This window comes from Somniosus microcephalus, chromosome 10 (assembly GCF_052327205.1).
Source record: "Somniosus microcephalus isolate GS21.2 chromosome 10, FLI_Smic_1.0, whole genome shotgun sequence".
Classification (NCBI taxonomy): domain Eukaryota; kingdom Metazoa; phylum Chordata; class Chondrichthyes; order Squaliformes; family Somniosidae; genus Somniosus; species Somniosus microcephalus.
The window spans coordinates 232,825,916-232,838,696 of record NC_140996.1 but is presented as its reverse complement, the minus strand read 5'-3'; the positions used below and the strand labels follow the sequence as shown (position 1 = coordinate 232,838,696).

Sequence of the window (12,781 nt, the reverse complement as noted above, 5' to 3'; positions counted from 1 at the left end):
ATGGGCGGAACAGTGGCAAATGGAATTTAACCCGGAAAAGTGCGAGGTGATGCACTTTGGGGGGTCTAACAAGGCAAGGGAATACACAATGAAGGGAAAGACCCTAGGCAAGATGGAGGGTCAGAGGGATCTGGGTGTGCAGGTACACAGATCCCTGAAGGCGGCGGAACAGGTGGATAAGGTGGTAAAAAAGGCATATGGGATACTTGCCTTCATTAGCCGAGGCATAGAATATAAGAGCAAGGAGGTTATGATGGAGCTGTATAAAACACTGGTTAGGCCACAGCTGGAATACTGTGTGCAGTTCTGGTCGCCACACTACAGGAAAGATGTGATCGCGTTAGAGAGGGTGCAGAGGAGGTTCACCAGGATGTTACCAGGGCTGGAGCGCTTCAGCTATGAAGAGAGACTGGGCAGATTGGGTTTGTTTTCCTTGGAGCAGAGGAGGCTGAGGGGGGACATGATTGAGGTGTACAAAATTGTGAGGGGCATAGATAGGATGGATGCCGAGGAGCTTTTCCCCTTAGTAGAGGGGTCAATAACTAGGGGGCATAGATTCAAGGTAAAGGGCGGGAGGTTTAGAGGGGATTTGAGAAAGAACTTTTTCACCCAGAGGGTGGTTGGAGTCTGGAACTCACTGCCTGAAAGGGTTGTGGAGGCAGAAACCCTCACAACATTTAAGAAGCATTTGGATGAGCATTTGAAATGCCATAGCATACAAGGCTACGGGCCAAATGCTGGAATATGGGATTAGATTAGACAGGGCTTGATGGCCGGCATGGACACGATGGGCCGAAGGGCCTCTATCCGTGCTGTATTACTCTATGACTAAGGGCCCTTTGTAAACCATCCAAGTCCCACGAAACTCGAAGAGGAAGAAGTCTGTGAGGAGGAAGTATGTGAGTGGGGCCGCGAGGGGACGGTTTCCAAGGCTCAGCAGGCGGTTGGGGGGGGGGGGGGGGGGTCTAGCGGGTGGTGTACAGGGTGTGGTTCGAACGGCCCCCTGGATTATACCCATGGGATTGGGGGCAAGGTACTGACTTGGATAGAGAACTGGTTGGCAGACAGGAAGCAAAGAGTTGGAATAAACAGGTCTTTTTCCGAGTGGCAGGCAGTGACTAGTGGGGTACCGCAGGGATCGGTCCTAGGACCCCAGCTATTCACAATATATATTAATGATCTGGACGAGGGAACTAGATGTAATATCTCCAAGTTTGCAGACGACACAAAGCTGGGTGGGCGTGTGTGCTGTGAGGAGGATGCCGAGAAACTACAGGATTTGGACAGATTGGGTGATTGGGCAGATGCAATATAATGTGGATAAATGCGAGGTTATCCACTTTGGTGGCAAAAACAGGAAGGCAGATTATTATCTGAATGGCAATAGATTGGGAGAAGGGGAAGTGCAACAAGACCTGGGTGTCCTTGTGCACCAGTCGCTGAAGGTAAGCATGCAGGTGCAGCAGGCGGTTAAGAAGGCAAATGGTATGTTGGCCTTTGTAGCGAGAGGATTTGAGTACAGGAACAAGGATGTCTTGCTGCAGTTGTACAGGGCCTTGGTGAGATCACACCTTGAGTATGGTGTGCAGTTTTGGTCACCTTATCTGAGGAAGGATGTTCTTGCCATGGAGGGAGTGCAGCGAAGATTCACCAGACTGATACCTGGGATGGCAGGAATGACGTATGAGGAGAGATTGGATCGATTGGGCTTATACTCGCTGGAGTTTAGAAGAATGAGAGGGGATCTCATTGAAACTTATAAAATTCTAACAGGACTAGACAGACTAGATGCAGGAAGGATGTTCCCGATGGTCGGGGAGTCCAGAACCAGGGGTCACAGTCTAAGGATAAGGGGTAAGCCATTTAGGACAGAGATGAGGAGGAATTTCTTCACCCAGAGAGTGGTGAACCTGTGGAATTCTCTACCACAGAAGACAGTAGAGGCCAATTCATTAAATATATTCAAGAAGGAGTTAGATATATTTCTTAAGGCTAAAAGGATCAAGGGATATGGGGAGAAGGCAGGGACAGGGTACTGAATTTGGATGATCAGCCATGATCGCATTGAATGGTGGAGCAGGCTCGAGGGGCCGAATGGCCTACTCCTGCTCCTATCTTCTATGTTTCAATAAACCCAGTGACGATGCCGAGCTCCACAGCAATGAGGCGTCTGAGAGCGAAGCATCTCGTTTGGTTGTGCTGGTGTCTGATGGATGGGTAAAATAAGAGAGGCCCACTAATTCTTGCTGAGTGTGTGCAGTTCAAACTGTAATTCAGGCAAACAAAAACCAAAATAAATTAGGTACAGTACCCGCTGTAAACAGACGGCACGATTTCTTTATCTAGCTCTCCCTCGGTGGCTTTCTTTGTAAAGCCAGCGTGTAACTCACACCGTACAAACGGGCAGCTTTCATACTCCTGTGTCTGTGCTGAATTACAATAAGTTGCTGTAATCCTGGGTCGCGCGCGGAGATGGGCCAAAAAAGACAAACAATCAGCCAGGGATCGACCGGAATCCTGAACGCTCGCCAATGACTCCTGGAACAGGAGGTGGCCATTCAGCCCCTCGGGCCTGTTCCTCTGGAAAGTGCTCCTGTTGGGGGGGGGGGGGGGCGGGGGGGGAGATACAGGGGGATACGGTCAAAAAACCCGCGGACCCTGTACCTCGAGCAAGAGTCAGTGGCTACGGAGGGGAGTGGTGAAAACGGGAATGATCTGGTGACCGAGTAGTTGGGATGCTGTGGGGAGGGGGGGTGGGCGGGGGAGGGGAGGACGTGCGAACTTCTCCACTTCCATTCGGCCGACGGCAGTGTCGGCTGCGCCTTCGGGCTCCCGTCCGGCGAGCGCTATGCCCGGTGAGCCACCTTGTCTGCTTTGACCGAGGCCCTGATGTCCAGCCTGCGCGGCTTGCTGCCCTTCTCTACGATCTCCAGCCTGATCTTCGCGCCTTTGGGGTCGGGGTCGGGTTCCCCATCTTGCCCCCTCGCCGCTCCCACGCCCGAACCTTCCACGGCGATGCGGAGGGTGCACCCGTGAGGCAGAAGCTCCTGCTCGTAAGCGGCCGCCAGCTGGTTAATGACACGTCGCTCGACCTGGGAAAATAACACGGCAAGGGGGGGTGCGATAAATAAAAATCTATTCATTTTTAAAATCCATTTATTGGATGTGGGCGTCTCTGGCAAGGCCAGCATTTATTGCCCATCCCTAATTGCCCTTGAGAAGGTGGTGGTGAGCCACCACTTCAGAGGGCAGTTTAAGAGTCAACCACATTGCTGTGGGTCTGGAGTCACATATCGGCCAGACCGGGTAAGGGCAGTAAATTTCCTTCCCCAACAGGACATTCGTGAACCAGATGGGTTTTTACGACAATCCGGTAGTTTCATGGTCACCATTACTGACACGAGCCTTTTATTTTAATTTCAGATTTATTTAATTAACTGAATTTAAATTCCACTGCTGTCGTGGCGGGATTTGAACTCCCGTCTCCGGATCAATCGTCCAGGCCTCTGGATTACTCATCCAGTAGTACATGGTGGTATTACTAGTCCAATGTGTTTGACTCTTAACGGCCCTCTGAAATGGCCCAGCAAGCCACTCAGTTGTAGCAAACCGCTGCGACAAAGTTAGCACTGTGGGAGTACCTTCACCACACGGACTGCAGCCGTTCAAGAGGGTGGCTCACCACCACCTCCACAAGGGCAATCAGGGATGGGCAATAAAGGCTGGTCCTGCCGACGACGCTCACATCCAATGAACGAATAATAAAAGAAAAAGTAACATAACCACTATGCTACTGTACCCCGATCTTTTATGTTTACCTGAGAGGGAAGGCGGGGCCTCGGTTTAACGTCTGATCTGAAAGACGGCACCTCCGACAGTGCAGCACGCCCTCAGTACTGCTCCTCCGACAGTGAGGCACTCCCTCAATACTGCCCCTCCAACAGTGCAGCGCTCCCTCAGTACTGCTCCTCCGACAGTGCAGCACTCCCTCAGTACTGCCCCTCCGACAGTGCAGCGCTCCCTCAGTACTGCCCCTCCGACAGTGCAGCGCTCCCTCAGTACTGCCCCTCCTCAGTACTGCCCCTCTGACAGTGCAGCGCTCCCTCAGTACTGCTCCTCCGACAGTGCAGCACTCCCTCAGTACTGCCCCTCCAACAGTGCAGCACTCCCTCAGTACTGCCCCCTCCGACAGTGCTGCCCCCTCCGACAGTGCAGCGCTCCCTCAGTACTGCCCTCCGACAGTGCGGCACTCCCTCAGTACTGCCCCTCCAACAGTGCAGCGCTCCCTCAGTACTGCCCCTTCGACAGTGCAGTGCTCCCTCAGTACTGCCCCTCCGACAGTGCAGCGCTCCCTCAGTACTGCCCCTCCGACAGTGCAGCGCTCCCTCAGTACTGCCCGTCCGACAGTGCAGCGCTCCCTCAGTACTGCCCCTCCGACAGTGCTCCCTCAGTACTGCCCCCTCCGACAGTGCGGCGCTCCCTCAGTACTGCCCCTCCGACAGTGCAGCGCTCCCTCAGTACTGCCCCTCCGACAGTGCAGCGCTCCCTCAGTACTGCTCCTCCGACAGTGCAGCACTCCCTCAGTACTGCCCCTCCAACAGTGCAGCACTCCCTCAGTACTGCCCCCTCCGACAGTGCTGCCCCCTCCGACAGTGCAGCGCTCCCTCAGTACTGCCCCTCCGACAGTGCAGCGCTCCCTCAGTACTGCCCCTCCGACAGTGCAGCGCTCCCTCAGTACTGCCCCTCCGACAGTGCAGCGCTCCCTCAGTACTGCCCCTCCGACAGTGCAGCGCTCCCTCAGTACTGCCCCTCCGACAGTGCTCCCTCAGTACTGCCCCCTCCGACAGTGCGGCGCTCCCTCAGTACTGCCCCTCCGACAGTGCAGCACTCCCTAAGTACTGCCCCTCCGACAGTGCAGCACTCCCTCAGTACTGCCCCTCCGACAGTGCAGCGCTCCCTCAGTACTGCCCCTCCGACAGTGCTCCCTCAGTACTGCCCCCTCCGACAGTGCGGCGCTCCCTCAGTACTGCCCCTCCAACAGTGCAGCGCGCCCTCAGTACTGCCCCTCCGACAGTGCAGCACTCCCTTAGTACTGCCCCTCCGACAGTGCAGCACTCCCTCAGTACTGCCCCTCCGACAGTGCAGCACTCCCTCAGTACTGCCCCTCCGACAGTGCAGCGCGCCCTCAGTACTGCCCCTCCGACAGTGCAGCGCTCCCTCAGTACTGCCCCTCCGACAGTGCAGCGCTCCCTCAGTACTGCCCCTCCGACAGTGCAGCGCTCCCTCAGTACTGCCCCTCCGACAGTGCAGCGCTCCCTCAGTTCTGCCCCTCCGACAGTGCTCCCTCAGTACTGCCCCCTCCGACAGTGCGGCGCTCCCTCAGTACTGCCCCTCCGACAGTGCAGCGCGCCCTCAGTACTGCCCCTCCGACAGTGCAGCACTCCCTCAGTACTGCCCCTCCGACAGTGCAGCACTCCCTCAGTACTGCCCCTCCGACAGTGCGGCGCGCCCTCAGTACTGCCCCTCCGACAGTGCAGCGCTCCCCCAGTACTGCCCCTCTGACAGTGCGGCGCTCCCTCAGTACTGCCCCTCCGACAGTGCGGCGCTCCCTCAGTACTGCCCCTCCGACAGTGCAGCACTCCCTCAGTACTGCCCCTCCGACAGTGCGGCGCTCCCTCAGTACTGGGGCGTCAGCCTAGACTTTGCCCCTGGAGTTTGACTTGAGCCCACAACCTTTTGACTCAGAGTGCTGCCCACTGACCCACTAACAAAATTTAGCTTTAGGTCATAATTAAGGATGCTTCTAGAAAGGTCTCCCTAGGGCTGGGCGGGTTAAGGTACTAGAGGGGACATGAGTCAAAGCTAAGCAAGAGTTGGGATAGACTGGATATTGGCAGGCTTTTCTTCTCCCAGAGAGTAGAGAGCCTTCGGAATGCATTGCTGGCTGGCGCTGACTCTGTGTTAACCTCGTCTCGAACCTTGGTTAGGCCACACTTGGAGCACTGTGCACAGTTCTGGTCTCCATATTATAAAAAGGATATAGCGGCACTGGAGAAGGTGCAACAAAGATTTACCAGAACTGAGAGGTGGATTGAACAGGAAAGATTGAACAGGCTGAGGGGTGACCTGATCGAGGTCTTTAAGATTATGAAGGGGTTTGATATGGTAGACGTAGTGAAGATGTCTCCACTTGTGGGTGAGACCAGAACTCGGGACCGTAAATATAAGAGTCACTCATAAATCCAGTTGGGAATTCAGGAGAAACTTCTTTACCCAGCGAGTGGTGAGAATGTGGAACTCGCTACCACAGGGAGTGGTTGTGGCAAATAGTACAGATACTTTTAGAGGGAAGCTCGATAAACACGAGGGAGAAAGGAATAGAAGGATATGTCGATACAGGAAACTTTGTGATATCCGGCACCGACGGGACTGGCGTGTTGCCGATCTATCAAAACTGCCGGACATACAAAGTTAATGTTGAAGCATACGGAGGTTTTCATCTCCGTATCTGACAACAAACACTGTTGCTTAGCAACAGCTTCTAAACAGTCGGCTGCAGCTGCAAGCGTCTCTAGCTGAAGCTGTTGCTATAGCTACAGACCTTGCAGTGCCTGACTGGGGAAAAAAAAGCAACGAGAACTAAAAAAACTTATAGAAAACGGCTCCTGATTTTTGGCGTTAGATCGAGTATTCCAGACATACAACCTCCGGATAAACCAAAGTTTCCTGTACAATGAAGTAGGGTGGGAGGAGGCTCGTGTGTAACCACCAGCACGGACCTGTTGGGCCGAATGGCCTGTTTCTCTGCTATAAATACTGTGTAATACTTCGTGTAAGCCTTCAACAGAGAGATTGGGGCACTTATTGGATGGGACTTGGAGCCAAATCTAACACGTTTGGACAAGTGTGGATTAATTAAGGGAAGCCAGCTCAGATTTGTTAAAGGCAAATCGCGTTTAACTAACTTGATTGAATTTTTTGATGAGGGTTGATGAGGGTAATGCGGTTGACGTGGTGAACACGGATTTCCAAAAGGAGTTTGGTAAAGTGCCATATAATAGGCTTGACAGCAAAGTTGTAGCCCATGGAATAAAAGGGACAGTGGCAGCCTGGATACAAAGTTGGCTAAGTGACAGGAAACCGAGAGTAGTGGTGAACGGTTGTTTTTCAGACTGGAGGAAGGTATACAGTGGTGTTCCCCAGTGGTCGGTTCTAGGACCACTGCTTTTCTTGATATACATTAATGACTTGGATGTAGATGTGCAGGGCACTATTTCAAAATTTGCAGATGACACAAAGCTTGGAAGTATAGTGAACAGTGAGGTGGACAGTGATAGACTTCAGGAGGACAGACAGGCTGATGAAATGGGCGGACACGTGGCAGATGAAGTTTAACGCAGAAAAGTGCGAAGTGATACAGTTTGGTAGGAAGAGGCAATATAAACTAAAGGGTACAATTCCAAAGAGGGTGCATGAACAGAGAGACCTGGGGGTATAAGTGCACAAATCATTGAAGGTGGCAGGGCAGGTTGAGAAAGCAGTTTTAAAAAAGCACACGGGATCCTGGGCTTCATAAATAGAGGTATAGAGTACAAAAACAAGGAAATTACGATGAACCTTTATAAAACACTGGTTCGGCCACAACTGGAGTATTGTGTCCAATTCTGGACACCGCACTTTAGGAAGGATGTGAAGGCTTTAGAGAGGGTGCAGAAAAAATTTACGAGAATGGTTCCAAGGATGAGGGACTTCAGTTACGTGGCTAGACTGGTGAAGCTGGGGTTGTTCTCCTTGGAGCAGAGAAGATTGAGAGGAGATTTGATAGAGGCGTTCAAAATCATGAGGGGTCTGGACAGAGTAGAGAGAGAGAAACTGTTCCCATTGGCGGAAGGATTGAGAACCAGAGGCCACAGATTTAAGGTGATTGGCAGAAGATCCAAAGGCGACATGAGGAAAAACTGTTTTGTGCAGACAGTGGTTAGGATCTGGAATGCACTGCCTGAAAGGGTGGTGGAGGCAGACTCAATCGCGGCTTTCAAAGGGAAATTGGATAAGTACATGAAGGAAAAAAAACTGCAGGGCTACAGGGAAAGGGCGGGGAGTGGGACTCGCTGAAGTGCTCTTGCAGAGAGCCAGCATGGGCTCGACGGGCCGAATGGCCTCCTTCTGTGCTGTAACCATTCTATTCTATGATTCTATGTGGTCAAAGTCTTCAAGTGAGGAGTGAACAAAATTGGGAAAGAGATCTGGAGTGACAGGAAAAGGCCATTAGGTCAAAAAGTCTGTTAGTTTTTAGATAGATCAACCTCTCTTACCCAATGTCTTTGGCCCCCGTCACCCATTCCGTCTCCGCCCCCCCAACCCCGGCTACCGTCTCAAATTGTTACCCAACCTCGGCGACTCATTCGATCCTGAACCGCGGTTCCAACCTCATATCATCTCCGTCACAAAGACCACCTACTTCCATCTCTGTTACATCGCCCGCCTAAGCCCCTGCCTCAGCCCGTCTGTTGCTGAAATCTGCATCCGTGCCTTTGTTACTTCCAGCCTCGACTTGTCCCACACTCTCCTGGCCAGCCTCCCACCCTCCATGAACATCAGCTGATCCAAAGCTCTCCTGCCCGGATCCTATCCTGTGCTCAGTGACCTACATTGGCTCCTGGTCCCCCAACGCCTCATATTTAAAATTCTCATCCTACTGTATGACTCCCTATGCAGGTTTGTCCCTCCCTATCTCTTTAACCTCCTCCAGCCCTACAACCCTCTTCCCAAACTCTCCATTCTTCTCACTGTGGCCTCTTGTGTATCCATCCTTCCCTCTACCCCACCATTGGTGGCTGTGGCTTCAGCCACCGGGGCCCCAAGCTCTGGAATTCCCTCCCTTAACCACCGCCTTCATCTCGTCATTTAAGACCTTCCTTAAAACCCAACTTTTTGACCAAGTGTCAACCGTGGCTCAGTGGGCAGCACCCTCACCTCAGAGTCAGAAGGTTGTGGGTTCAAGTCCCACTTCAGAGACTTGAGCACAAAAATCTAGGCTGACACTCCAGTGCAGTACTGGGGGAACGCCGCACTGTCGGAGGGGCAGTACTGAGGGAGCGCCGCACTGTCGGAGGGGCAGTACTGAGGGAGCGCCGCACTGTCGGAGGGGCAGTACTGAGGGAGCGCCGCACTGTCGGAGGGGCAGTACTGAGGGAGCGCCGCACTGTCGGAGGGGCAGTACTGAGGGAGCGCCGCACTGTCAGAGGGGCAGTACTGAGGGAGCGCTACACTGTCGGAGGGGCAGTACTGAGGGAGTGCTGCATTGTTGGAGGGGCAGTACTGAGGGAGCGCCGCACTGTCGGAGGGGCAGTACTGAGGGAGCGCCGCACTGTCGGAGGGGCAGTACTGAGGGAGCGCCGCACTGTCGGAGGAGCAGTACTGAGGGAGCGCCGCACTGTCGGAGGGGCAGTACTGAGGGAGCGCCACACTGTCGGAGGTGCCGTGTTTCGGATGAGACGTTAAACCGAGGCCCCGTCTATTCTCTCAAGTGGACGTAAAAGATCCCATGGCACTATTTCGAAGAAGAGCAGGGGAGTTCTCCCCAGTGTCCTGGGGCCAATATTTATCCCTCAATCAACATCACTAAAATAGATTATCTGGTCATTATCACATTGCTGTTTGTGGGAGCTTGCTGTGCGCAAATTGGCTGCCGCGTTTCGTACATTACAACAGTGATTGCACTCCAAAAAGTACTTCGTTGACTGTAAAGCGCTTTGGGACGTCCGGTGGTCATGAAAGGCGCTGGAGAAATGAGAGTCTTTCTTTCTTTTCTTTAAGGTTTTGGTCACCCCTCCTAAATCTCCTTCTTTGGTTGGCTCCCTCTTCACCCTTGCTCTGCTGTGCTGCAGATTCCGAGGCTGAGGCTTAGAGACACTTCGAAGGTCTGCGATTCAGTCCTTTATCTGGTTGTACAGGATTTGATGCTAAGGCTCCTCAAACCCTTTATTCCCTCCCTCCCCCACTGCCAGTCTGATGTTTTTACATAGAGGAGTTGACTCTCAGACTCACTGACCCCATTACCTCCAGTAGAGGAGTTGACTCTCAGACTCACTGACCCCATTACCTCCAGTAGAGGAGTCGACTCTCAGACTCACTGACCCCATTACCTCCAGTAGAGGAGTCGACTCTCAGACTCACTGACCCCATTACCTCCAGTAGAGGAGTCGACTCTCAGACTCACTGACCCCATTACCTCCAGTAGAGGAGTCGACTCTCAGACTCACTGACCCCATTACCTCCAGTAAAGGAGTCGACTCTCAGACTCACTGACCCCATTACCTCCAGTAGAGGAGTTGACTCTCAGACTCACTGACCCCATTACCTCCAGTAGAGGAGTCGACTCTCAGACTCACTGACCCCATTACCTCCAGTAGAGGAGTTGACTCTCAGACTCACTGACCCCATTACCTCCAGTAGAGGAGTCGACTCTCAGACTCACTGACCCCATTACCTCCAGTAGAGGAGTCGACTCTCAGACTCACTGACCCCATTACCTCCAGTAGAGGAGTCGACTCTCAGACTCACTGACCCCATTACCTCCAGTAGAGGAGTCGACTCTCAGACTCACTGACCCCATTACCTCCAGTAGAGGAGTTGACTCTCAGACTCACTGACCCCATTACCTCCAGTAGAGGAGTTGACTCTCAGACTCACTGACCCCATTACCTCCAGTAGAGGAGTCGACTCTCAGACTCACTGACCCCATTACCTCCAGTAGAGGAGTCGACTCTCAGACTCACTGACCCCATTACCTCCAGTAGAGGAGTCGACTCTCAGACTCACTGACCCCATTACCTCCAGTAGAGGAGTCGACTCTCAGACTCACTGACCCCATTACCTCCAGTAGAGGAGTCGACTCTCAGACTCACTGACCCCATTACCTCCAGTAGAGGAGTCGACTCTCAGACTCACTGACCCCATTACCTCCAGTAGAGGAGTCGACTCTCAGACTCACTGACCCCATTACCTCCAGTAGAGGAGTTGACACTAAGACTGGCAAAAGAACCAGAGGTGACATGACTTTTTTATGTTAGGATTTGGAATGCGCTGCCCGATAGGGCGGTGGACACAGATTCAATAGCAGCCTTCAAAAGGGAATTGGATAAATACTTGAAGGAGAAAAAATTACAGGGCTGTGGTGAAAGAGTGGGACTTTCAAAATCAGTCTGGACAGAGTAGATAGAGGGAAACTGTTCCCATTGGCAGAAGGGTCGAGAACCAGAGGACACAGATTTAAGGGGATTGGCAAAAGAACCAAAGGCGACATGAGGAAAAACTTCTTTACGCAGCGAGTGGTTAGGATCTGGAATGCACTGCCTGAAAGGGCGGTGGAGGCAGATTCAATCACGGCTTTCAAAAGGGTGCTGGATAAGTACCTGAAGGCAAGAAACCTGCAGGGCTATGGGGAAAGGGCGGGGGAGTGGGACTAGCAGAGAGCTGACATGGGCTGGACGGGCCAAATGGCCTTCTTCCGTGCTGTAACCATTCTATGATTCTATTCTATGAACTGGATGGCTCTTCGAAAGAGCCGGCACAGACTCGATGGGCTGAATGGCCTCCTTCTATGCTGTACTATTCTATGATTCTATGACTTCTGGACCCCTGTCCCCCTAGTTACAATACATAGAGGAATTGACACTCTCACGGACCCCTGGCACGTCTAGTTTCTTGTCATTTTACTCTCTGGCTGGGCTGAGTGTAGCTGATGAGAAGGGTGTCGTATTACTCACTCTGATGTACGACATATTCATATTTAATCTGCTTTATTTACAGAAGCTGTGATTTATTGCCGACACTGCCCCATAATCTCACACTAGCCCCCAGCCTCACCTCGTGCTTGATGGATCTTGCCCCGTAGTGCAAATTGTATCCTTCCGCCAGTACATCCATCACCTCCCGGTCCCACTGCAGGGTGATATCGTGTCGTTGCTTGGCCTAGAGGGAAATGAAAGACATTGCAGTGTCGTACGTTTACTGGATTTACTGCGCAGCCGCCCAACAGCCCCTTCAGTCCTCCTTCAAAAACAAACGCAGGAGAATCTGCAAGAAGCTCATCTGATGATGCTCCAGTGAGTATAGGCAGAGTAAGCGTAGCAGTGAGCCATTCTCACCAGAAGGCCCTGCGTTAGAATTTAAAATCCTCATCCTTGTGTTCAAATCCCTCCATGGTCTCGCCCCTCCCTATCTCTGTAACCTCCTCCAGCCCCACAACCCCCCACCGCCCCCCCCGCCGAGATCTCTGCGCTCCTCTAATACTGCCCTCTTGCGCATCTCCGATTTCCATCGCTCCACCATTGGCGGCCGTGCCTTCAACAGCCTCGGCCCTAAGCTCTGGAATTCCCTCCCTAAACCTCTCTGCCTTGCTATTTGCCTTTAAGACGCTCCTTAAAACCTACCTCTTAAATCTGAGGTTAATAGATTTTTATTAACCAAAGGTATTAAGGGAAATGGGGAAAAGGCGGGTGAAGTAATAAAACTACTAGGCACTTGGTCTAAGCGTTAAACAAAACTTTAATCAACTGTTTTACAACATGGAGGTCTAGTTGTGTCCTTCACTAGTTCCTGTTAAGAATGCCCTGCGCAAGCTGGGCCCGTGCCCGAGTATTTATACTCTCCTTGGACAGCACCACCCGTAGGCCACTCAGCATTATTTCATAAGTCTTTCTTCCATGAATGACTGATTCATGTCAGCGGGCATATGGAGTTAGGTCACAGATCAGCCATGATCTCATTGAATGGC

At 52.5% G+C, this 12,781-nt stretch overlaps 1 protein-coding gene across 1 annotated transcript in view; it reads right to left on the bottom strand.

Annotated features, from left to right (window-relative positions):
* Positions 1-2,240: 2,240 nt before the first annotated feature.
* clpb (ClpB family mitochondrial disaggregase) overlaps positions 2,241-12,781 on the bottom strand; it is a 136,465-nt gene continuing 125,924 nt past the window's right edge. The window contains exons 15-16 of the mRNA XM_085999763.1: positions 11,872-11,976; positions 2,241-3,092 (exon numbers count right to left, since the gene is read on the bottom strand). Of these exons, the coding sequence (XP_085855889.1) occupies positions 2,847-3,092; positions 11,872-11,976 (351 nt within the window). The 3' untranslated portion in view covers positions 2,241-2,846. The remainder of the gene's footprint in view (positions 3,093-11,871; positions 11,977-12,781) is intronic.